Source organism: Mus caroli, unplaced genomic scaffold, assembly GCF_978045245.1.
Source record: "Mus caroli unplaced genomic scaffold, Mus_caroli_1 scaffold_9, whole genome shotgun sequence".
Taxonomy (NCBI): domain Eukaryota; kingdom Metazoa; phylum Chordata; class Mammalia; order Rodentia; family Muridae; genus Mus; species Mus caroli.
The window spans coordinates 60,994,897-61,020,842 of NW_028227264.1; the positions used below are offsets into that span (position 1 = coordinate 60,994,897).

General features: G+C 43.1%; 2 protein-coding genes and 1 long non-coding RNA gene across 9 annotated transcripts in view; 1 reads left to right on the plus strand and 2 right to left on the minus strand.

Moving 5' to 3' along the window:
• Nucleotides 1–5,258, minus strand: part of Ccar1 (cell division cycle and apoptosis regulator 1) — a 48,981-nt gene extending 43,723 nt beyond the window's left edge. Inside the window, exons 1-2 of one of the 4 annotated variants that reach the window (XM_021173826.3) lie at nt 5,185–5,258; nt 3,867–3,988 (exon numbers count right to left, since the gene is read on the minus strand). In XM_021173826.3, the coding sequence (XP_021029485.1) occupies nt 3,867–3,939 (73 nt within the window). In that variant the 5' untranslated portion in view covers nt 3,940–3,988; nt 5,185–5,258. Of the gene's footprint in view, nt 1–3,866; nt 3,989–5,098 lie in introns of all 4 variants that reach the window. The other 3 variants (XM_021173827.3, XM_021173828.3, XM_029482503.2) reach the window with 3 other exon arrangements.
• A 186-nt stretch (nt 5,259–5,444) lies between these two features.
• On the plus strand, nt 5,445–8,843 carry LOC147002663 (uncharacterized). The gene is made up of 3 exons (XR_015048532.1): nt 5,445–5,590; nt 7,667–7,715; nt 8,432–8,843. It is a non-coding gene; the product is annotated as an uncharacterized LOC147002663 (long non-coding RNA).
• A 14,478-nt stretch (nt 8,844–23,321) lies between these two features.
• Nucleotides 23,322–25,946, minus strand: part of Tet1 (tet methylcytosine dioxygenase 1) — a 69,392-nt gene continuing 66,767 nt past the window's right edge. For 2 of the 4 annotated variants that reach the window (XM_021175119.3, XM_021175118.3), the window contains 3 exons: nt 25,314–25,451; nt 24,422–24,668; nt 23,322–24,256 (listed from right to left, as the gene is read on the minus strand). In XM_021175119.3, coding sequence (XP_021030778.1) covers nt 23,376–24,256; nt 24,422–24,668; nt 25,314–25,451 — 1,266 coding nt within the window. In that variant the 3' untranslated portion in view covers nt 23,322–23,375. Of the gene's footprint in view, nt 24,257–24,367; nt 24,669–25,313; nt 25,452–25,946 lie in introns of all 4 variants that reach the window. The other 2 variants (XM_085842845.1, XM_085842846.1) reach the window with 1 other exon arrangement.

Genomic DNA, 25,946 nt, shown 5'->3' on the forward strand with positions numbered 1-25,946 from the left:
AAATAAATAATCAGTCTCATAGGCTTGTAAGATGGGTAAACAGTGATGGTGCTTGCTCTGTAAGGGCTTGTCCTGTGCTGTTTTGTATTAAGAATCTGTGGTTCTGCCGGGCACCTTTAATCCCAGCACTCGGCAGAGGCAGGCGGATTTCTGAGTTTGAGGCCAGCCTGGTCTACAAAGTAAGTTCCAGGTCAGCCAGGGCTATACAGAGAAACCCTGTCTCGAAAAACCAAAAAAAAAAAAAAAAATCTGTGATTCTGGTCAGCAAGGGCTGAAGGATAGACTGTGATTAACAAGAGATCAGAACCAGTAAGTGGAACCTTTGTTTTGCTATGACTCTCAATACTTGTCATCTGGGGCTAAAGAATCAACTGTGATTAAAAGACAATATGCCAGGCATGGTGGCACACACCTAGAGGCAAAGGCAAGTGGATCTCTAGTCTGAAGCTAGTCTGGTTTACAAAATTCCGAGACATTAACAGTTACATTGAAAAACTCTGCACATGTAAACATTAATATATATGTATATAAAATGCATAAATAAATAAAATTTTAATAGTTTGGAATGTGGGCTGGCAGTGATGGCTCTCACCTTTAATCCTAGCACTGGGAAGATAGAGGCAGGAGGATCTCTGCCAGCCTGGTCTATAGAGCTAGTTCTAAGACATCCGAGGCCACAGAGAGAAACCATGTCTTGGGAAAAAAATGATTGATATGTGAGGTATTGCTATTAATAGGATATTATGGAAATAAGCAAGATTTGAATTATAATGTGTTTGCTTGTTATTTTTATTACAACTTGACACAAGTTAAGTTCTCTGGAGAGGGAGCCTCAATTGCCACCATAAGACTGGACTATAGGCAAGCCTGAAGGGCATCTTCTTAATTAGTGATTGATAGGGAAGGGCTTAGCCAATTGTGGGTTAGCCAAATCTGGGCTGACAGTCCTGGGTTCTTTAAGAAAGCAGACTGAGCAAGCCATGTGGAATAAGCCAATAAGCAACACTCCTCTGTGGCCTCTGCATCAACTTCTGTCTCCACATTCCTGCCCAGATTGAGTTCCTTTCCTGACTTCCTTTGATGATGAACACTGATATGGAAGGGTAAGCCAAACAAACCCTTCCCTCCCAAGTTGCTTTTGGCCAGTGTTTCATCACAGCAATACTAACCCTAGTTAGAACAATGTGTTTGTGCCTGGACTTGACAAGGTTAATTATCCTGGCATTTTCCCCTTGTCAACTTGGCTAGAGTTATCGAAGAAGAGGGAGCTACAATTGAGAAAATTCCTCCCTGATAGGCCTACAGTCAAGCCTCTGGGACACTGGGTTCCTAAATTGAGCCTTGACTTCTCTAAGGGATAGAGTGACCTAGGAGTTGTAAGATGATGTAACTCCCATCCCCAAGTTCTTTTTTGGTTATAGTCTTTATCAAAGCAATAGAAATCGTACAAGGACAGCCGCCTGGTGGATGGATGCAGTTTGAGCCCTGGAGTCTACAGGGTGCACGTGTAGAACCAACTGCTACTAAGTATGCTTGGCCCTTGCACATGCACTCCCACACATATGCACAGAAACACACAAATGTTTCAAAGCAAACAAAAAGCTCAGGAAACTGAAAATTCTAGCATGTAAAAAGCCCTAAAAAAAAAAAAAAGAAGCAAAAACAAAACAAAAACTCCACCACAAGTAACAAATAACTTTTCACTTATTTATTTTTGGATTTCTACCTCTGGAAAATTACAGTAATTTTTTTGACTTTACTTTGAAACTAACTGTAAGTGTTCCTTTGATGCTTACAGCTATTTTTTTCCCATAGACTAATAGAAATTGGGTTTTGTTTGTTTTTCAGGGTCTCACTTTTTAACCCTGGCTATCCTGAAACTTGCTACGTAGACCAAGCTGGCCTGACCTGACACTCAGAAATCCACCTCCTAAATGTTCTGGGGTTAAAGGAATGAACCACCAAGACCAGACACACAAAGGGGGTGGGGGGATGGGGTCACAGTGCGGCACTTTCAGTCAAGGGTGGCCTGAAACTCACTAAAGTTTGACTTGAACTTCTGATCCTCCTGCCTCTACCACAGGAGTGCTTGATTTCAGGAATACAGTACACCCGGTTTGAGGTGCTAGAAATCAAATCAAAGGCTTTGTGGGTTCTGTGTAAGCACTTTACTGCCAAACATGTCTTAAAAGATCCCTGGCATTAAATTCTTAAAGAGTCAGTATTTCTACATTAAACACAAACAAATGAGACCATAAATGTAGCAGTAATCTTACTCAATGGGGGTAAAAGCACCTGCATACACGTCTGACAACCTGGGTTCAATCCCCAGAACCCATGGTGGAAGAAGCAACTCCCCAAAGTTGTCCACTAACCTCCACACATGTACAGCTGCTCTGATATACACATTACACACGAAGCAATGCTAAGGGCTCAGCCAGGAGGATCATTGGGTAAAGGTGCTTGCCATCAAGGCTGGCAACCTCAATTCAATTCACAAGACCTACCCTACATGAAGGAAGAAAACAAACATCTGCCACTTGTCTCTGACTTTAATCCTCCTTCAACCACCCTCTCTCTCTCTCAAACTCATACTCCAGAGGAGCATGCAAATGTAATTTAAAAAAATACAAATAAGTAGGGGAGAGGCATCTAGATAAGATCTATGTAATCCTGGCTGTCATGGAACTCATTATTCAGACCAGGCTGGCCTTAAACTCAGAGATCCGCCTGCCTGTGCCTCCCAGTGTTAGAATTAAAGGCGTGTCAATTATGACCAGGAAAAAAAAGAAAAGAAGAAAGATAAATTAGGTATATTTACTTTAAAATACTTAGGCTTTTTTGTTTTTGCTGTTTTAAGTTTTAAAACAGGTTGGTTTTTTGATTTTTGTTGTTTTGAGAAATATGCCACCATACCTGGCCTAAAATGTATCTTCTTAAAACTGAAAACATGGAAACAAAATATATTCTATTTGAAGCTCAGTACAATTAAATCCCCAGCACCACAAAGGAAGGAAGGAAGCTAGGGAAGGAGGATTCTCTCTAATAAATGAGTGCTCTATAAAACATAATTAAATCAACTTTAATTATGCTCATGGTGGCACACACCTTTAGTCCCAGCATTTGAGAGGCAGAGGCAAGCATATCTAAATTCAAGGCCAGCCTGGTCAAAATAGTGAGTTCCATGACAGCCAAGACTACACAGACAAACCTATCTGAAATTCAAAAACCCAGAAGAAAAAAGATAAACTTAAGGCATTTGAAAACTATAAGCTGGGTGTGGTGGCTCATGCCAAAGGACTGCTGCTAATAAAGAGCGTATATCAAAGGCCAAACACAAACTGGGCATGGTGGCACACGCCTTTAATCCCAGCACTCGGGAGGCAGAGGCAGGTGGATTTCTGAGTTCGAGGCCAGCCTGGTCAACAAAGTAAGTTCCAGGACAGCCAGGGCTATACAGAGAAACCCTGTCTCGAAAAAAAAAAAAAAAAAAGACCAAACCCAAATGATGAAGTGTAGTGGAAGACTTAAATGGCAAGACCCCTTAGTAAACTAAAAAAAAATTTAGACACAAATAACAAAACAAAAACAAAGAGCCGGGCGTGGTGCCAGCACTTTGGAGGCAGAGGCAGGCGGATTTCTGAGTTTGAGGCCAGCTTGATCTACAAAGTGAGTTCCAGGACAGCCAGGGTTCTACAGAGAAACCCTGTCTCAAAAAAACAAAAAACAAACCAAGCAAACAAACAAAAAAAGTGTTCAAACTGCTGGATAAATGGGTTTTTGTTTTTGTTCCTGGGTTAATTTTCAAAAGTATCTTAAAAACTAAAGGGTATATCATTTCCAGTCCAAGGGTTCAGTTGCCTGACCTGGTTGTGAGACCGCAGTGGCTGTAAACTGAGTAGCCCATGGTGGATTCTTCTGTCCTCCAAACTGAGCCATGATGCAAGGGGGGGAAAACCTTCACTTGTTTCCCTTCTATAGCAGATACCTATAAAGGATACAGGAAAAGGCTAGTTTAGAGAAATTATTGATATATTAAAGACATATTCCAAACAAGAACCAACCGAGGTACAAAGTGTGCCAACAGAACATTTGAAATAAAACTCACAATCAACCTATCAACAGATCACTTGTGCATACTCTATTTAAAAGATATCCTTGGGGCGAACTTAAAGGAACTTCCTTCAGTACCTACAAGGACATTTCCTAAAAAGGTCTGGCCGGGTTTAGGGGCGAAGCCTTTAATCCCATCCCAACCCATTCCTCCGGAGGCAGAGTCAGGCGGATCTCAATAACTCCAGGCCAGCATGATTTATATGACATTACAAACCAGCTAGGGCTAGATACCTAGCCTCTCTCTCTGGGGACAAACGAACTTATAGACGCAGCAAGTACAGCCTGCGTGTTTCTTTGGCGCGGACTGTGGTCCTGCAGTGGGGGTTAAATCAATAACGGAAACTGCGTCGAGACCCCCCTCCCCCATAAAGGCATTGGCGGATACCATCTCAATAACGAACATTACTTTAAGGGCTAGGAAGTCACTATGGCCTTTGTCACCCTAGTCTCCACTCCGGGGGTTGGGAGACAGTTGGGAGGACGCGCGGCTCCAAAAGAACCACTGCGAAGACCCCGGCTGGAAAACCCAAGAAAAAAGGAAAAGATGGGCCTGGCATCCCGGGGTGAGGACACTCATCTTCCTCCCGCCGCAGCCTCCGTAACGCGCGGGCCGTGAAAGATGGAAGGCAGCGCTCCAGGACCAGGCCACTGGGGCCCGCGGGTCGTCGCTGTCCCCAAGGTCCCCGGGCCGGTCTGAGAGAACCTCCAAGCGCTGGAAACCCTCGCCGCCGCCGCCGCCCGGGGCCGGGTCTCAGCGGCGCGACAGCGCGGGCCCGAGGACGCACGGCCTCCGGCCTGGCCCAGCCCAGTCGGAGGGGCGCAGGCCGCACCTGAGGAGCCTGGAGCCGCCGCGCTGGGGGCAGGGCGCGGCGCGTGGGGCCTACTCCGACCCGCACAAAAGGGACCGCGTCCCTCGCCCGCCCGCCCCGCGGCAGCCGCCATCACCCACCCACCCGCCACCGCCACATCACGCGCTCCCTACCCCTCCGCTGACCCGCCGCCAACGAACAGAAGCAACCCGACGCGGCCTCCCACCGCGCCACACCAAAACACTGACCAGACCTTCACCTGAGTCTGGCCGGGGTTAACCGAGAAGCCATTTCAAACCCGTCAAGCTCAGGCGCGTGCGCAGACTGCTTTCTCCCCTCAACCCCCCCCCCCCCCCCCCCCCGCCTACCCACCGCACCGCCTCCCGGCTCGGAGAGGAACGGGCGCGTGCCTGAAGGACGTTCGGCGTGCGCGCTCCCCGCGAGCGCGTTCACTGGGGAGCCCGAGCGAGAGCGCGCCTCAGCCGGGTTACCTTGACTTCGCTGAACAATGAGCTGGCTGTCGCTCGCCCGCTCTGAAGCCAACGCTGTCCTTCCCTGGGAGCGAGAGGGAGAGCGAGTGGCAGTCACGTGGTCCGGCCGACGTCGCCGCCATCTTGTGGTTGTCCTTCTATTCTTGTTTGGAACATGTTTGGAAGAATGAGCATGTAAGAATTTAGTTGTTAGCCCGCAGTGGTGGCGCACGCCTTTAATCCCAGCACTCGGGAGGCAGAGGCAGGCTGATTTCTGAGGCCAGCTTGGTCTACAAAGTGAGTTCGAAGGCAGTCAGGGTTATACAGACAAATCCTGTCTCGAAAAACCAAAAAAAAAAAAAAATTTTTTTTTTGTTTACATTCTTTTCATTTTTAGAGGGTTTTGCCTCCATGATTTATGCGCACAGGTGTGGGCTTGGTGCCCCTGGAGCTGAAAAGACGACAGATCCCCCGAAACTAGAGTTCCTGACGGGTGTGAACCACACCGTGGTTGCTGATAATCAATCCCAGGTCCTGAGAACAGAGATTAGTGCTTTTAACCGCAGTGCCATCTCCTCGGGATTAAGGCTGGAATGTGTAAAAGTGTGCAATTGAGTGGATTTTAATTCACTGAGGACAGGCCATCATCGCCCCCTAGTATTTGAAGACCCTACTGAAAAGAAACAGGAGGAGTTGGGGGATGGGGGGAAGTGCACACCTCTAATCCCAGAGACAGAGGCAGACATAGGACAGCCAGGGCGACACAGATAAACCCTGTCTCAAAGAATGAAAGACTGAAGACAGACAGAGCTATTAAGTCATTCTCTAATTTTGCCCTACACCTGCTGGTGACAGCTAGTCAAATTCTCAACATGAAATAGCTTATGCTAGGAATCCCACATAAGATTAGCTGAGCCAAGCATGATCATGTGGTGACCTGTAATCTAACCCCTGGGAGGTAGGGAGGATCCAGCCTGGACTGTGTAACACCTTATCTCATCAAAGCCAATAGGATAAAATATAAATATATATAGCTTTTTCTGTGGTTCCTTGTATCTTTTCCCTTAAATGTTATGAACACAGGATCACATAGGTACACGTTCTTTAATGTTTTTCAAGCCACAAGGGTCCTTTCTCCCACTTAAGTAAAACTTACAGAAGTTTGGTAAAATGTAACTCCTTTGTCCTTACTAATTCTGTCCTGACCTTCAAACTATTAGAATATAGCTGTCATCACACTATAGTAATTTGTAAAACATTCAAAATAGCTTGTGCCAGGTGCCCCAGCAATAAGAGGGACAAAGTGAGAAAACTGAAATCTGAGATACCTTATCAAAAAAAGTTTTAAGAGGCTGGAGAAATGGCTCAGCGGTTAAGAGCACTGACTGCTCTTCCAGAGGTCCTGAGTTCAATTCCCAGCAACCACATGGTGGCTCACAACCATCTGTAATGGGATCCGATGCCCTCTTCTGGTGTGTCTGAAGACAGCTACAGTGTATTCATAATAAATAAATAAATAAATAAATAAATAAATAAATACTTTTTAAAAAAAAGTTCTGAAAGAAACCCCAGGCACAGTAGCATATGATTTTGATGTCTGTATTTTGGAGACACATGTCTTTATGACTTCCAGATTAGCTTGGTCTACATTGTAAGACACAGGACAGCCAGGGCTACATAGTGAAAGAGTGTTTATAAAACACACAAAGCCGAGCAGTGGTGGTACATGCCTTTAATCCCAGCACATGGGAGGCAAAGGTAGGCAGATTTTTTAGTTCAAGGCCAACCTCGTCTACAGAGTAACCAGGCTGGCCTCCAACTCAGAAAGTCTGCCTGCCTCTGCCAGAATTTCTGTTTTTATGTTTACAATATAAACAAACATACCACCCTTTCCCTTATTTCCTCAGCTGACCTTTTAACTTTTACTTTTAAGCTTCTATGAACAATCCTGAGGGAAACCAGACTGTCAGCTTCAAGTTTTCTCTTTTATTTATGAGTTGCTTTTAACTGGGCTGGAGAGATGGCTCAGTTGCAGACTGATGTCTCTTCCAGAGGTCCTGAGTTCAATTCCCAGTAACCACATGGTAGCTCACAACCGTCTGTAATGGGATCAGATGCCCTCTTCTGGTGTGTCTGAAGAGTGTGACAGTGTACCTGCATACATTAAATAAATAAATATCTTTTTTATAAAAGAATTGCTTTTAGCAAAAGATGATTTGACAAGAAAATTTCTCCTAGTCTTCCACCCCACTCTCTTTCCTCTCTTTGCAGAATATAAATTGGCTTCTACAGGAGCTGACTGACCATACACCCTTACCAGGTAATAGACTGCACACAAAGATACTAGACAAAAATATTTTTGGCCATGATTGCCTTTGTTTTAATTTTGGAGACAAAATCCTATTAATAGTTCTGGCACCACTGATACTTGATTTATAGACAAAGCTAGCTTCAGGCTTGTGACAATCCTGCCTCTGGCTCCAAGTTCTGGGATTGCAGCTACAAGCCACCACACCCAGCTGTAAACACAAATGAAACTTCGTTAGTTATCCCCATACTGTCATTAGAGACTGTTAACTATTTTTGTTTGTCATGATATTTGATTATAGAGAGGGAGAGAGACAAAGAGAGGAAGGAGGCTATTCCCTGAGATTGACCCACAGCCGTGAGCATTCTACAGAAACACCGTATTACCCAGTCGTCTTGAGACATTGTCCTCTCTGTACGTTAGAGACAGGGTCTCACAGAGTTGCCAGGGCTGGACTTGAGTTCCTTTTATAAAAGGCAGGCCTTGAATTTGTGTTCCCACTACTTCAGCCTCCTGACTAATTTGGATAGCAGATCTGTACAGCAATGAATCCTCAATGTTTTGTTTCTGATTTTGTTTTTGACAAGGGGCAGTTTAGGTCAACGTGATATCATCATCATACAGACCTGACTCTAAATTCATTATTCTTTTGTTATGATGTTATAAAATTCCCCTCTATAGCCAAACCTTTGAGTTACTCTTTTTTTATTTTATTTTTTTTATTACAGAACTACAGTAAAGATCCTAAATCCCTGGAAGGAAGAGTTTTCCAGGCAGCCATGGTAAAATACCCTATACTACGAGGCAGGAAGGTTACTGCAAGGGGAAGGTCAGCCTTGTCTACAAAGTGAACAACAGTTAAGGCTGTGTTGCGCAATCTGACCCTGCTTCAGCTCTTTCTTCTCCTTTCTCTCCTCTATAGAAAACTCACACTTTTCTTTGAACTGTTTTCAAGCCCTTTGGGGAATATAGTGTAACACAGGGTACAATTCTGGGTCATATGATAATTCTATATTTATCTTTTGACAAAATGTTCAGCTATTTTTACAGTGGCTGTACTATTTTATATTCCCACAAGAAATGTGCTGCATCCTTGCAGACCTCTCCCCACGCACACCCTGTGCCCATTGCTTTAAAAAAAAGTTTTATTTATTGGCTTGTTTATCTCTTTGGGTGTGTTTGCATGTGTGCTTACAAGGTCACAAGAGAGTTAAAAGTCAGAAGTCACGCTGGGCGGTGGTGGCACACGCCTTTAATCCCAGCAATTGGGAGGCAGAGCCAGGTGGGTTTCTGAGTTCAAGGCCAGCCTGGTCTACAAAGTGAGTTCCAGGACAGCCAGAGCTACACAGAAAAACCCTGTCTCGAAAAACAAAACAAACAAACAAACAAAAAGTCAGAGGTCAGCAGTGAGTATCTCTTCTAGTGCAATTGTTTGTTCCATCTCTGTGTAGCCCTGACTGGGTTGGAACTGGCTTTGTAGATCAAACTGATCTTGAACTCCGAGATCCACCTGCCTCTGCCTCCTGAGTGCTGGGATTAAATGGGTGTGCACCCTGAGGTGGGAGGGGGGAATGTGTCTAGAAGGATTTTTTGGTTTTGTTGTTTGGTTGGTTGTTTTGTTTTTTGAGACATGGTTTCTGTGCATAGCCCTGGTTGTCCTGGAGCTCACTCTGTACACCAGGCTTGCCTCTAACTCAGAGATCCTCCTGCCTCTTCCTACCAAGTGCTGGGATTAAAGGCATGAACCACCACCGCCCGGCTATGTTGGGAAGTTTTTATTGAATTTACATCTGTACCTCATGTGTGCCTGGCAGCCATGGAGACCAGAAGAGGGTGTTAGACCCCTGGAAATTGTAATGATATACTATTGTAAATTGCCACATTGGTGCTTGTAATAAAACCCAGATTCTCTGGAAAAACAGAGTTCTTAACCTCTGAGCCATTTTTCTAGCCTTTAGTTGTCTTTCTTATATCTATTTGTATTTATTATGCATATGTCATGTGTCTGTGTAAGTGTAAATCATGAGTGTGGGATTTCTTTGGTGTCCAGAAGAGACTGCCAGATCCCCTGGAGCTGCAGTTATCAGGCGGTTGTGAGCCACCTACCTCTATGTAGGTGCTGGGAGCTGAATTCTTTGAAAGAGCATCATGTTCTGCTAAGCAGAGAGCCATCTCTCCATGTGCGCTACTGATTCTGTGACACGTGTTCTCTCATTGAAGCCAGAGCTTGCAGTTTGAGCTAGCCTCTGCTGGTCCTAATACTCTATGAGCCCCAGTGGTCTAGCTGCCCCCACATCCCCAGTGCTAGTGTTAGGGCTCAAGCTTGCAGCACTGGGGACAGAAAAGCTCATGTATCCCCATGGGTGCTCAAATCTGAATGTGGGTCCTCATGCTTAACTCACTGAGCCATGGCCTCCACCTTTTCTCTGCTTTCATTTATTTCTTTTCCTCTTTCTCCTTTTCTTGAAAAGCTCTAAGTCCTGGCTCACTTGTAAATCACTGTACAGACCAGATTGCTTTGAACTCATGGTAGCTTCTCTGGCCTCTGCCTCCTAAGTAATTGCTATATTATAGGCATGTGTCACCATACCTGGGTTTGCTTGCCCTGCGCTCTCTCTCGAGCGCTCTCTCTCTCTGTGTCTTGCTCTCTTCCCCCCTTTCTCTTTATGTGTCTGTCTCTGCCTGCCTGTATCTGTCTCTCTCTCTCTAATGGTTATAAAGCAAAATATTATGATGGTTTTGATTTTTATTTTCTTAATGTAACGACTAAAGATGCTAAGGAAAAATAGGCTTATTTGCAATTATTTCCTTGGAGAAATAGTTTCAAGTCCCCACATCCAACACTTTGGTTATATTTGATTCTAATAAAAATATAAACTAATAGTATCAACTATCATTTATACATTGATTTGGCATTTTATTTTATTTATTTTATATATGGTGCACAGGATTTCACCCAGGGACTCACATATGCTAAGCAAGGACACTCACAGCAAGATAAAACCACAGCATAAATTTGATTATTTCAGCTCATTGTAAAACACAATTCAGGACCACTGAGACATTGGAAATTGGGTAAACTCTTTTATCTTCCTTGAGTTTAAAACTAACAGATGCAGCCGGGTGGCGCAAGCCTTTAGTCCCAGCACTTTGGGAGGCAGAGGCAGGTGGATTTCTGAGTTCGAGGCCTGCCTGGTCTACAGAGTGAGTTCCAGGACAGCCAGTGCTACACAGAGAAACCCTGTCTCAAAAAACCAAACAAACAAAAAAACCTAACAGATGCTTCTTTTTCTTCAACGCGCTGAATTTTCCACGCCATGGGTAAGCGCCATGACCACCAGGAACTTCCTTTCTACTGATGTGTAAGAATCTTGCCGGTTTTGTTTGTTTGAGACCAAGGTCTTACTTACTTGGCAGGCTTGGGACTCACTATATGGACCAGGCTGGCCTTGAACTCCTGGAGATCTTCTTGTCTGCTCCCAGGGCTGGGATGGAGGCAAGCATCACCCTGATCATTGGTATGTTTTTCTTTTTGAAAAATATTTATCTTTATCTTATGTGCACTGGTGTTTGCCTGCAGGTATGTCAATGTGAAGTGTGTCTGTGTGGAAGTGTCAGATTCCCTGGACCTGGAGTTATAGATATGAGCTGTCAGATGGATGCTGGGAATTGAACCTGGATCCTCGGGAGGAGCAGACAGTACTCTTAAATATTGAGACATTACTCCCTCTTGGTATTTATTCATGCACAGTGTGTGTGTGTGTGTGTGTGTGTGTGTGTGTGTGTGTGTGTGAGAAACAGCTCTCTTCATAGCTCTAGCTGGCTTGGAAGTGATAAGTAGACCAGGCTGGCCTCCAAGTTAGAGATCAGTCTGCCTCTGCCTCCCAAGTGCATTGTATGCAATGTAATCATTGCCTAAGTGTTTATGGGGTGTGTGTGTGAGTGGCAGCTCTAAGAACCATAAAATACTAGAGCAGGTAAAGATAGTTCTCTCCTTCCACCATGGAGGATCCAGGGAGTGAGCTCAAGTCAGTCAGTAACATTGCGCCTCCCTCATGTTAGGCATTGATCTCGCACTGAGTAATAAGTAACCTTAAGCCAGACCGATCGATCCATTCACATTAGTATTGTGCATGAGCTAAGAATCCAACGCAATTGTAATGTAATGTAACCCAGTGCAAATGTAATATGTAAAAACCAATTTCCTCGGCACCAACTGTAGGATTTCCTCTGTTAAGTACTGTCTACCATTGCTATAAGAAGACTGCATAGTATATATGCAGGCACTCTACCAACTGAACCTCATCCTTAGTGAGCCTTCCCATCTTTTTTTTTTTTTTTTTTTTTTTTTTTTTTTTTTTTTTTTTTGGTTTTTCGAGACAGGGTTCCTCTACATAGCCCTGGCTGTCCTGGAACTCACTTTGTAGACCAGGCTGGCTTCAAACTCAGAAATCCTCCTGCCTCTGCCTCCTGAGTGCTGGGATTAAAGGCATGCACCACCATGCCCTGCGAGCCTTCCCATCTTGATAAAGTCTAATTTTAACACTGAGGATGGAGTCAGATCTTAGGTCCCAGCCATCTTCCTGTTTCACCCTCTGGCAAGCTGGTAACAGCTGAGTGGTTTCCTTCATAGTTGGGGTTTCCCCCCTCCAAGTTTGAATATTTCCAGGTTCTTTGCTTCTTTACCAGTTTGGAAAGTGATTGGTGTTGTTTCTCAGTCTTGGAGGTTGAAAGCCTAAGATCAGGGCTAGAGAGTTGGGTCCATGGGTAAGAGCCCTTGTAGCTCTTTTTTGTTTTGTTTCTTTGATTTTTCAAGACAAGAGTGTCTCTGTGTAGCCCTGGCTGTTATCGAACTCAGAAATCTGCCTGCCTCTGCCTCCCAAGTGCTGGGATTATAGGCATGTGCCACCACTGCCCAGCTTATTTTGTTTGTTTGTTTTATCTTTAAATTTTTATTTATTTAATGTATGTTAGTATATTTTCACTGTCTTCAGACACACACCAGAAGACAACATCAGATTCCATTATAGATGGTTGTGAGCCATCATGTGGTGGCTAAGAATTGAATTCAGGACCTCTGGAAGAGCAGTCAGTGCTCTTAACCGCTGAGCCATCTCTCCAGCCCCCCTTGTAACTCTTGTGGAGGGTTTGGGTTCAAGTCCCCGTACCCATATGGTGTCTCACAACTGTTTGTAACCTCCAGTTCCAGGGAATCTGATACCAGCTTCACACTTCCTGCAAGCACCAGTCACACACATTGTACATACACATGCCAGAAAAAGGCATCAGATACCCTGGAATGAATGACCTTTAGCAGGGGTCACCTAAGACAATTGGACAACACAGATATTTACGTAACAATTACAGCAGTGGTAAAATTATAGTTAAGTAGCAGCTAAAATAATTCTATGGTTGGGGGTCACCACAACATGGAGAACTGTGCTAAAGAGTCTCAGCTTTAGGGAGGTTGAAGACCACTGTTCTAGAGAACTCTTTGGAGCTTCTGTTACAAGGTCAATGATTTTTTGAATTCTATTCCTTTGAAGGTTCAACCTTTAAAAATCATTAATTTAGTACTTAGGGTGTCAATATCTGTTCAGAGGGCAGATATTCAATCAATAATACCTAGAGAGCTCATTAGTCCTGGATGTTTGATGTTGCCTCAGAGTGGTGTTTATTTTTTTTTATGCATATGGAGTACATTGTTGCTGTACAGATAGATGGCTGTGAGCCTTCACGTGGTTATTGGGAATTGAATTTTAAGACTTCTGCTCACTGTGACCCAAAGATTTAAAGTACACTGTAGCTGCCTTCAGACACACCAGAAGAGAGCATCGGATCCCATTACAGATGAGTGTGAGCCACCATGTGGTTGCTGGGATTTGAACTCAGGACCTTTGGAAGAGCAGTCAGTGCTCTTAATCACTGAGCCATCTCTCCAGCCCATAAGAATGGTTCTTTAAAAAGCTATTTATGGCCGGGTGTGGTGGCACAAACCTTTAATCCCAGCACTTGGAAGGCAGAGGTAGGTGAATTTCTGAGTTGGAGGCCAACCTGGTCTCCAGAGTGAGTTCCAGGACAGCCAGGGCTATACAGAGAAACCCTGTCTCAAAAAACTAAAAAACAAACAAACAAACAAAAAAACTAAAAAGCTATTTATGTTTATAAAGGAGTCCATGAACAAAATATCTTACAAAATAGCTCATGCTGGGAGCTGGTGGTGCACACCTTTATTTTTTTATTTTATTATTTTTTAAAGATTTATTTATTATATGTAAGTACACTGTAGCTATGTAGCTATCTTCCTATCTTCGGACAGCCCAGAAGAGGGCATCAGATCTTGTTATAGATGGTTGTGAGCCACCATGTGGTTGCCGGGATTTAAACTCAGGACCTTTGGAAGAGCAGTTTGGCTCTCTTAACCGCTGAGCCATCTCTTCAGCCCGGAGCACACCTTTAATCCCAGCACTCTGCAGGCAGATCTCTGTGGGTTTGAGGTCAGCCTGTTCTACTTACTGAGTTCCAGGACTGCCAGGGTTACACAGAGAAACCCTGTCTTTAAAAACAAAAAGCAAGCCGGGCGTGGTGGCGCATGCCTTTAATCCCAGCACTCGGGAGGCAGAGGCAGGCGGATTTATGAGTTCGAGGCCAGCCTGGTCTACAAAGTGAGTGCCAGGACAGCCAGGGCTACACAGAGAAACCCTGTCTCGAAAAAAACCAAAAAAAAAAAAAAAAAGCAAAATAAAACAAAATAGCTGTGACTAGAAGAGAATGGTGTTTCCGCCTTCCCAGCACACTGGCATGTGATTAAACTTTACTATGCCTATTTTCTGATGGGTGCAATCATATGTAGAAAGCACTAGTGCTAGTAATACTGTGTCATAAAAATGTTTCTGCTCAAGTATATGAATTGCCACCCAGAGAACTGGGTAAGGGTGGACAACATCTGATAATTTTCTCCATCAGCCGCTCTCTCTCTCTCTCTCTCTCACACACACACACACACACACACACACACACACACAAGCATGCTCAAGCATGAGTGATTGACACCCAGTTTGAGGTCAATCTGAACTATAACAGAAGACCTATTTTAATTAAAACAAAACACAAAGCAAGGAATCTGTATAGGCTAAGTCTTTTGAACAAGCCGGGAAGTGATGGCAAACGCCTTTAATCCCAGCCCTTGGGAGGCAGAGGCAGGCGGTATACAAATAGAATTCATTGTAGGCATTAACACGGGCAGTCACATGGGAATTGACAGATGAACAAAGACACTAAGACCATTTGGGAGGTGATGTAAATCTGTTTTAGGGGATGGAGAGATGGCTAGGAGGTTAAGAGCATTGGTTGCTCTTCCAAAGGACTTGTTTCCCAGTACCATTAGGGTGAATCCTCTGTGACTCCAACCTCAGCAGATTGGATGCCCTCTTGTGGCTTCTACAGGCACTGACATGCACTTCATCATCTGCAGGCAATACACCCAGAGACATCAAAACAAGAAAAAACAAACCCTGCTTTTGGTGCTATGGAGTGAGTTGGGACTTTGAGTATGTTAAATATATGTGTTCTGTATCAATAGCTGGAGCTGGCTTTCTACTCAAACACGATCTGTTTGCTCAAACCATAAGTCTTTTGCAGTTAAGATGGGAATACTAAATATTATATTTTAAAATAAGATTTTGAAGAAGAAAAAAAATAGACTACCAGGTGCAAAATAGAAGTATAAAATTTATTTTATACCACCCACAAAGTTCTATATAGTCAGGAATGATACAATTTGCAATAGCTTTAAAAAAAAAAACATGACAAAGATTTAAAATATATCTTCAATTACAGTATTCCTTTATCCTTAGTTAGAATTTTTTAAAAAGAAAATTTATGCTTTAAACAAATGAGACATAAGGAAAATAAGACAATTTCCACAACTATTTTTACATTTATGTTTCAATCCTAGTACATTTCAATGTATTTTGCTACATAAACATGAAATCATGTACAACTGCTGTGCACCAAAATTTAGCTTAATTAGATCTTTCAAGTAACATGCAATTCCAACTCACAAGTATTCAAGTACTGCTACGAAGCGTCCCGTTCTGTGCAGAGGACTCAATGTTGATTAGGTATTGAAACTAGCATGGGTATAGGATTCTCTTTCCCTTTCATGTCATGAAGTGCTTTAACTATTTCCCTCATAGGTGAAGAACTAAACTGGTTTTTGCAATTTTGATAGCATTTCCTAAGATAAAAGCCTTCAATTACTGAGATGATGCAACAGTAGAATCGTAACAGTCAAAATTAACAGTGAACATCTTCCAGGGACTGCTGGGGAGGCCTTCACATAAGAGACTGGGAACTCTGACTCAGCCCCACTGTATGTGGTGAGGAATGTGAATTAATGTCATATTCCCACCACCGCTGAGTCCTGTAAACCAAGTAATGCCACACATGGTCATTTACATGCTAGCTCACTCTATGAGAGAAAAGGAGTCAACTCCGACCTCATGCTGCTCTCTCTGCCATGGATCCGGACAGGCATCTCCATAGGGAACACTTCATGATTTCCTAGTAACCCAAATAGAACCATCGACCCACACATCACAATGCAAAAGCTGCCCATAGTTTAGCTATAAAACCATTTCTGGAAAAATATTTCTCTTAAAGCACCTATCACAATGTTAACTCCATAAAGCTAAAAAAAATATGACCGTACATCGCAATAAAAATATTTAATCTTTCCTATGAGCTGTGTTTGTAAAGTCAAATATAGTCAGTCAGCCGTTTTATCACAGCACAAACTGATGCTGGCAAGAAGACTCACCAACGTAAGAGGAGGCCATACTGAATAGTCACGGTTCTTTGGCCTCTTCCCTTATATTTGTGCCAACGAATGTATCACTATAGTCAAAATCTACCTCTCTCCAGAGAGGTTGCTAAAATAACCTATAGACGGATTACTGGGAACTTTACAAATACATCTCAGCACTCTTAACTCTAGGATACTCGCTCCAAAGACGGATATGGCTACCAGCAAAGCAGAGGGAACACTCACACACCAGAACAAACAAAAAGCAAAACACCCAACAAGACAAAAGGTATAATCCAGAGTTAATAAAACCTGTTATCAACAATTTTGCATATTTATAATGAAGGGCTAGGAACTAAAATTGTTCAGCTAGCACCATCTCCTTCAAGAAACCTTCATTTCAGCATACTTAAATATATTAAACTTTGATTATGAGGGGCTTTAAAATTCCTATTTAGAAAATTACTTGGTGAAAGTGTCTTCCTATTAATGGCAACGGGATGCTCTCTCTCTCTCTCTCTCTCTCTGCTTATTATCACTGAATAGAGACGTTCACACCTGCAGTCCCCGACGGAGGACCAGAGCAACCTGGGGACAGAACAGCATCTTCCAGGCCAGCTAGAGCGATATTGTGAACCTGTCTTACACACACACACACACACACACACACACACACACACTCTCTCTCTCTCTCTCTCTCTCTCTCACAAAACCATAAACCTAAGCTTTGATGCATAAATAAGGATTTGAGATCTTCAATATGTGCAACAGCTGGCTAAACAACAGAAATGAAACAGGCTTATAAGTTTTCTGTTTTTCTCCTATAAGTTCTACTTAGACAACACACAAGGCACACACATACATGCAGGCAACTACATTTCACTCGTATGACTTGACTTGCTGTGTGACATGGAGTAAGCTACTGGCTATTCTCGCTGGCTGAATAGCTTTCTGAGTTCAGTACTGGTGAGAAGTCCCACAAAGAGCTCTGAAGACATGATCCCATCCCACTTCTTCTGCCTCCCTGGGAGCTGAATTATAGGTGGGCACATCACACCTAGGGAGAGATGCTAAGCTTTTTTTTTTTTTGTTCTTTTTGTTCATGTCCTATTTATTGTCCAAAGATCACCTATTTTCAGTTAAAATTAGAAGAGGGCAGACAAGAACTATTAATCCCCCTTGACTTCCTCACCAGGGCTTCTGGTAGCTCATCACCAAAGACTTATGTTTGAAACTAGATTATGTGTAAGGATGTAGGGCTGTACTGTCTGAGCTGAGACAGGATCCTAGTTCCAGTACATCAGGGCCATTATTAAGGAACGAGTACAGCTGAAGAACTTCTAGAATTCACCTTAGGAAACAGGCTCCCATCAACAGAATGAGATTGTTGAAAATGAGGATAAGGAAAGAAACTATGTCTGCATGTAAGATCCAGTGACTAAAACTGCATTGCAGGTTTCAGGTTTAGCAGCTGGAGATGGAAAAGGCCAAAAGAATGGGAATATGTCACTTAAGTTGTACTTACTCCTAATTGAAAAGTTCTGCATACACACCCTTGGTCCTTTCTGCAGTACTAGGGGTTGGACCCAGAGAGCTTCCAGCAAGGTTGGCAAGCACCACTGTTTCATGAACTCTATGGCAGGCAGCTCTGCACCCTGCTGGTGTTCCTTTTCTCTCTATCATCCCGTCTCAGTCCCTCAAGCAGTTGGGATCACACACTTGAGCCAAGCAGGGTGTTAAGACTTTATGACACATGGTTGAAAAAGATAAGCCAAGATACTGAGGCAAAAGGAAGGAATGGAAAAGGTAACTAATCAGATATATCTGCATCTGGGATGATCTGGGTGGTGCAGCCAGGGTGTACATACAGGAGCACAGAAGACTTTTAACCATAAGGGAATCTGAATGTAGAAAAGGAATAAAGAAATTATTAACCTTGTAATTTTGAAGCTGGAAACATTACAGACTGCCACAAGGTAATTTTGATCACTGGGGTCGCAGGGTCAATGTGAGATTATGAGTAACACATATTTTGAGCAAACTGATTATCTGAGAAAAGAGCTGGGCTAATACAAGTGTATGCTAGCTGGGCAGGAAGCCCTGCGTCTATACCCTAGCAATAAGAGATCATCTGAACCAGGAGGTTCAGGAAAGGATTTGGCAACATGCTAAGATTTTATAGAGCTGAAAACAAACACAAATGATGACTCCCTATGGAAAAACCCCCAAGGTCTAGGATGGGAGGGAATGTTGATGGTGTTTACCAGACACACAAAAAGGCCTGGTTTAATCCCAGCACCAGAGAAACTAAGAGTGGCACAGCCAGAGGGCAGAAAGGACCCTTGCATGTTCAAGATCAACTTGATCTTTGTCCTGGCCAGGTCTGTATAGTGAGACCCAGTTCCAGAAGCAAAGAAAGGGAAAAAGACATTCTCAACATCCTTAGCCATAGCTCAAAACTGTGCTAGACGCCACCATGATACTCTTAAGGAAGTCCAGTCTCACAATTTAATAGAAGCCCAACTTCTATTACACAAAGACAAATCAACCAACCAACCAACCAACCAAAAAACAAAACAAAACTAAAAAAAAAACCATGCTTCAGAATTTTAACAATTTTGAAGAAAATATACAGAATCAGGTTTTGTGGGAGGATAAAGTGACTATCTAAATGGTATTCACAATTGCCACTGTTTTCTGATGAAATACAATATGAAACACCCATTTCATTTGAAAAAAACTTAAGTCATCTCAAACCACTAAGCAATGACCACACCACATGGCTAAATATGCCAACGTGACCAGCACAGAGAAGTGAAGCAGCGCTCCTGTTTATGGTGACGGCCACATCACAGTGAACTGCCAGCACTGAAGTAGGGGAGGGGCAGTAGGGACTGTGCAACCACGGCTAGAGAGTATATACAGTGAAGGCATGCTTCCCTCAATGGTTCCCACAGCCAGTCCTCAAGAACTCCTTGGGTATTTATTCCTAATGCTAGGTTCCAGAGGGAATGGCAGAGACAAGGGTTGCCTTCTGCATCAGGAAGAGTTAGTAGGTTAATGTCATAGGATCTCCTGGCAAAGCCTAGGATAGACAGTAAAGGCAATCTTGACCTAATCTCACCATTATCTTTCTTGTCCTGATCCTCACCAGAGGACAGAAAGCTGTTTTATTTTTGACTTGCACAAAAATCAAGGTAAGTTCATAGTAATACAATCCTCTCTGAGTGAGAAAAGTCAAGTTTGTCTTGAACAGCTCTAAGAGCAGAATGGCCCTCCAGCAATTAGGCGCTGTCCGTCCTGAGAATGCAGGGATTGAGCTCTGCCTTCTAAGGAGACTATTGGTGCAGCCACAGCCACCACACTGTCCTTTGTCATAATTCTTGTCATAAATTTCTAGTATAGATGAAACTCAGTTGTATTAAATCTAGACTCAAAAAGATTCCCATGCATTGAGGGGTGAAACTCAGGGTAGCTTTGTGTTAAGGTTGCATACACCTACTTGTTTGGCACAAAGGTAAATGCACCCACAATCAATAGAAGAGGTCATGTGATGACATGATAGCTTGATAGCTCCATCCCACACAGAAGTCTCATTTTATATATAAATATATATGAATGAATAACTAATTTGAGGTTAGTTTTGTACATGCTATTGTGAAATGATAATCAGAAGTAGTAGGTTACCTCATGTGAATCAAGCCAGTACATCATTTACAGAATAATAGCCACTCAGTTAACTATTTGATGGGGTGAATGGAAGTGAATGGCTTACGGTTTTCTCCTAATGAAGTTCTGTGTCTCACAAGTGCAATGTTATGTTTGGGAAATCACTTAAGATGTGGACTTGTTCCGAAAATTTGCCTCTATTTTCCTCAAAGTCCAAACACTACATTTCAATGACAGTGATAACATAGCCTCTTTGGTACCTGGTCTTATTTGGTACTTTGTAGAGAACTGGAAACAGGACATACACGAGGCTGACAAGCACAAGAACAAAAAGAACTAGGAGAGTGGAGGAGGACAAGTTTAATCCCAGCACATAGGTAGAAGCAGGAAGATAGTTCTGTGAATTCTAGGATAGCCTGGTCTGCTACATGAGTTCCAGGACAGCCGGGACTACATAAGAGATCCAGTCTCATAAAACCAAAACCCACCAAAAATGGTTGTAAGAGGGCAGGTGGTGTCTAATTCTAAAGCAGGCAGGAATGAATCATAGCATCACCAGGGGTACTGTGGAAGTCATATAACAATGTATCCAATGTTCACAGCAAGAACAGTCTTAATTAGAGCTCCACAAAGGAGGTCAGAGGAACGAAATCTAATTAAAACTGTAGAGGTGTAGAAAGACTGTCATCTCAAACCAATGTATTTTATTTTATTTTTTTGAGACAGGGTTTCTCTGTGTAGCCCTGGCTGTCCTCGAGCTCAGAAATCCACCTGCCTCTGCCTCCCAAGTACTGGGATTAAAGGCGTGCTCTACCACTGCCCGGTTGTATTTTGTTTCTTAAGAAAGTCCATTCTTAAAGCCGTGTATAGCCAGCAGATGGTGCAGTAGAACACCAACCAAGCAGAGGATGCCTACAAAGCACATCAGAGACCATGAAGGTAATATAATGAAGTTCCCACAGAGGGCTGTTGGCTGAGGCACTCCAACTCTGATACTAACTCTAGCAATGGAATGACAACATTTTTGTTGAAAGTGTTTCGTTTCATGTACTTATTTTGTCAAACTGCAACAGATTCATAAACACCAACAGGTCCCATTCATCAACATTGGTGTATTCAACTGATTAAGCACCAAGAATGTGGCCTTTTCACTAAAAACACATCAGCTTGAATATATATTACTGTAGCTCTTCATATATCGGTAGTTTGTTATGTCCTTAGAAAGTAATTCCAAGCATTTGTTATAAGTTTGTATGATAAGAGGTAATTCAAGGGAAAAACAAACCAATCAAGTGGACAGATGAATGGACAAATAAAGGCAGGAAGAGGCGATTCTATCCAATAATGGCAAGAAAATGATTTCTAGCTAAGGTCTGAAGCCTCAAAGGTTAACTCATGAGGGAGGATTTCTGATGGTCTACACTAACAAATACCTAACTGAAACAGACAGGGCAAGAAAAGATCACATTCACATACCTACATAAGAAACCCTAGACTTAAAAAGGTTTATAAACAGAACTCTAAGGCACACAGAACACTAACTCAGATCCACACGTGTATGGATCCCAGGAGCATCCGGCTCCCTGGGCAGGATGGGATGAAAGTCAGTGGACACGTCCTTGTTTACAGTCCCTTCCTCTTCCTGTACGCGCCTCAGTCAGAGGCTGACACTTTGCACCATGTATTGAGTTTAATTTAAAGTTATTCCCTAAGGACTTTACTGCAACGGCTTATATTTGCACCAAGATCGTGGTAGTTGTGAGCTTCTTGTGGCATCTCTGAGAAGCACCATCAGGGTCCCTGAAGGACAGGAATCCTAATCCAGATCCAAAGACTCCAACCCAAGCAATGGCAATAGCACCTGTGCATTTGGATCTCTCAGAAAGGTTGCTTGGTTCTAGGCTTTTTTGTTTGGGGAAATCATTCTTGGTATATAAAGAAGTCCATTAAACAATGGGCAGAACACTGGAACACGAAAGTAATCAGGATGCTGATTTTACTTGTGACCTTTAACATAGAGGATTACTAAGCAAGTTTGGGTTCCCATTTTCCTAAACCTGATAGGGCAAGATTAATGAATAGTTTGGCTCTCAGTATTACCATGGGACTCCAGGGTAAGGTGACAATGCTAATGCAAGCATGTCCCCTCAATTATCTCTATAGAATATTTCCTTCTCATATGGGAAGGACATGTCACTTAATTATGTATTTTCTAATCTTGAAACACTGGGAACTTTTGACTGATCCCAATTTGCCTCCTTTCCTTTGAAAACACCTGTCATGGGTCATATAGTTAATTGACGAGGTGACTTCAGAAGACAATATTTTTTCTAGTTAAAGAGAGAAAATTGATATTGGTGGCATCTTGTATTTTCAATTTTTTTTTAAGAGACCCTCTATTCTATAAGTAAAGAGCAGAAGCCATGTGTTATTTGAGTACAGGCTGAGGTTAACGGGATGGGACTCTACACAGCAAGAACAAATGACTTCTCTGGTATTCAAATATGCACACATAATAGACAATAGGATTCTGCTACTATACTATTTCAAGTTACTCTTAAAAGTAGAAAGTGCTTTTTAAAATATATACATTTATAGTTAGCGAACAGCTTCCAACCATCACTAGAATAGAGAACTACTTTATATAGGAGAAATGTTTTAAGAGAAAAAGCATTTCATTGGTTTACTTCAAAGAAATGTGCAGACAGGATGGCAATGATTGGAAGATGCTTGAGCAATGGCACCATAAAACAATCACTCGGCTCATCACTCCATGTGTGGACGTGGTTAAAGCACCAGGAACTGTGTAGAGTTAACACTACATCTTGGTCTTTACTTCTTATTGCAGGAACCTGTTATAAACCCTCTGAATAGTAAACAAACCCAGGGGAAAGCACCAGACTCTATGGTTCTAGCATGGCCAACACCTAACCAAGATGTTTCTTTAAGTATTTAAAACTATAAAAATTTTATTTTTGTTGAAAATGTTCACCTTCTACCAATTCTCAAAATGTAATCACAGTTAAGTACTCACTCCCCTCCCCCCTTTTTTAAAATTTTTACCTCGGAGTTGAAATGGGCGAAACGAAGCTACAGTAAACGACAGAATGACGTTCTTTTTAACAGCACCGGAAAAAAAAAAAAAAAAACCCACAAAACTACACCACATTAGCAAAGGCATTACAGGAGAGAAGCCTTTAGACCCAACGATTGTAGGGTCCCGCGACATGAGTGAGGGAGTATGGGGACACAGTAACAACATTGTCTCGGGTTAAGGTTGATGCAACTCGAGAAGGAATTTGGTGTGATAAATTGGCTTCGGGGGATAAATCAGGACACTCCCGGTCTGCGGGCTTTTTTTTCGTTACTTTTTTGCATTTACACTTAATTTTGTTGCTATCAAAACCATGATTAGGCTTGTTTAGGCTTTTGTGCTGGTAGAATACAAGGGACACACGAAAAGGGACCCCTCGTTTGGGGGAGCGCAAAGAGGTGGTAGCATGAAGCTCCTTCCGAGCGCACTCAATGAGCACCGAGCCGTGAATGGGTGCTATCGCCACGCCACCAAAGGAAGGATCGGCGTAGATCTCCTCACTGTCTGACCAGAATTCATCAAGTTGAGGCAAGTTATCGTCCTCGGGGTGCTGAGGCTCATCCGCTTCAGGGTGTCGCTCATCTTCCACCTGACAGGAAGCCAGTTTCTGAGAATTACCAAGGAAAGGGAGCTGCTGGTTTGGCTGGTTGGAAGTTAGCTGCTCAGATGGACTAGTGAGAGGCTCAGCATGAACGGGAGAATCAGCTGTGGGAAGAGACTGGTGAGCACGAGCAGCCACCTCGGCAGGCTGCACCGTTCCAGTACATTCCCCAGCAGCTGCATTAGCACCACAGTGTGCTCCCGAAGGCATTGTGCAGTGGAGAATACCACTTGTTTCTGCAAACCCACCTGAGGCTGTTTTACTGTACGTACAGGTAGATGTTTCTGCTGAGGAAGCCTGCAGGGGACAGAAGTCTGTAGATTCGTCTTTCACTAGGTGAGAAGTAGATGAGGCTGATGAAAAGCTCTTAGTGTTGTGTGAACCTTGAAAAAAAAAACAAAAAACAAAAAAACAAAAAACTATCTCACTGGTAGTTCATAGACACAAAGTTACACCCAACAAATGTGAAAACAACCACAGAAGCTATTTGGCACCTGGGGCTCCCTTTGGGCTGGCAGAGATCCTCTTCTTTCTGAGACCAGCAGTACCTGATTTATTGTGGTTCTGCTTCATTTTGGCCCTCTTCCCACATCGAGGAACAGGTTCAGTAAAACGTAGTCGCCTCTTCCTGGTTGGCCCATTGACTTGGATGGCCCCAGATTTGATTTTGGCCTTCATCCCTTCCACGGAGCCAAATTCATCAGTGTCTGCAAGCCGGTATAGTGGCAGGACGTGGAGCTGCTCATCCTCGGGACAAATTGTGTCACGGCCATCTGCTCGAATCAACGTACACACCTGAGGGACAGGAGAGGGATAAGGCATGTTCTAGCGAACTACAGCAAGTGTGTTGATTTTGACAAACAAACAAACAAAACAACAAGAACCTAGCCCCTTAGACTTATATATTTGAAAGTATCTATTAGAAGGAGATCCAAGAGTCTTAGTATACTGATTGCTGGGATTAAAGCCTTGTCCAACAACAAATATTGGTTTTCTATACATACTCTAGTGGTTTGAGTAGTTTGGCCCCCATAGACTAATGTGTTTGAATTGTTGGCCCATGGGAAGTGGCACTATTAGGAGGCATAATGGCCTCGTTGGAGGAAGTGTGCCACTGTGAGGGTGGACTTTTGAGGTCCAGCCAGGGCAAAAGAGACACTCTCCTGGCTGCCTTCAGATCAAAATGTTCCTTCTGCAGCATTGTATCTGCCTGGATGCTGCCATGTTCTTGCCAAGATGATAATGGACTGAATCTCTGAAATTTTAAGCCAGCCCCTACTAAATGTTGTCCTTTATAAGAGTTGGTGTGGTCATGGTGTCTGTTCACAGCGATGGAAACCCTAACTAAGACACACACCTTACAATCAAAAATCTTTTTGAATACAATGACATTTTAGGAGCACACCTAAAGCATAAAGGATTAAAGTACTCAGTGCATACCACGGTGCTTCCGTTGTGCATGTTGTGAATGTCCTTGTGAGAATGGGCACAAAAATCCATGCAACAGGTGACACCAGAGAAAGGACGCCCCTCTTCATTACCAAGTCGACAGTCTCCAGCAACTTCTTCATATTCCACCTTAGAAATAAATGTCAAAACTGTAAAATAAGATTTGTTTTGTGTGGTTTTGTCTGCATATGGGTCTGTGCACAACATGCACACATGTTCAGATGCCAGAAGAGGGTGACAAAACGGGGACAGTTTTGAGTGACCTTGTGAATGGAGGTACCAAATCCGTGTCTTCAAAATATCAGCCAGCATCCTAAATAACCCAACCACCTAGCCATCCAAGGTTTCTGCCCTACTATATTCTGTGTGTGAGTTTGGTTGTGTCTCGATATATACTGATATATGTGGAAGTACCCAGGTAGGGCAATAAAAGTATATCAAGGTCTCATAGGTAAGATGGCTTAGTGGATGAAGGCACTTGCTGCTGTGCTGTGGTGGGGAGCTGAGTTAGAAACCAGTTGCAGGCATGAACTCTCCACCTCCAAACAAACACAATGAACACCCGAATCAGATACAGAGGTGCTGGGCTGGAGAGATGGCTCAGCAGTTAAGAACATAGGCTTT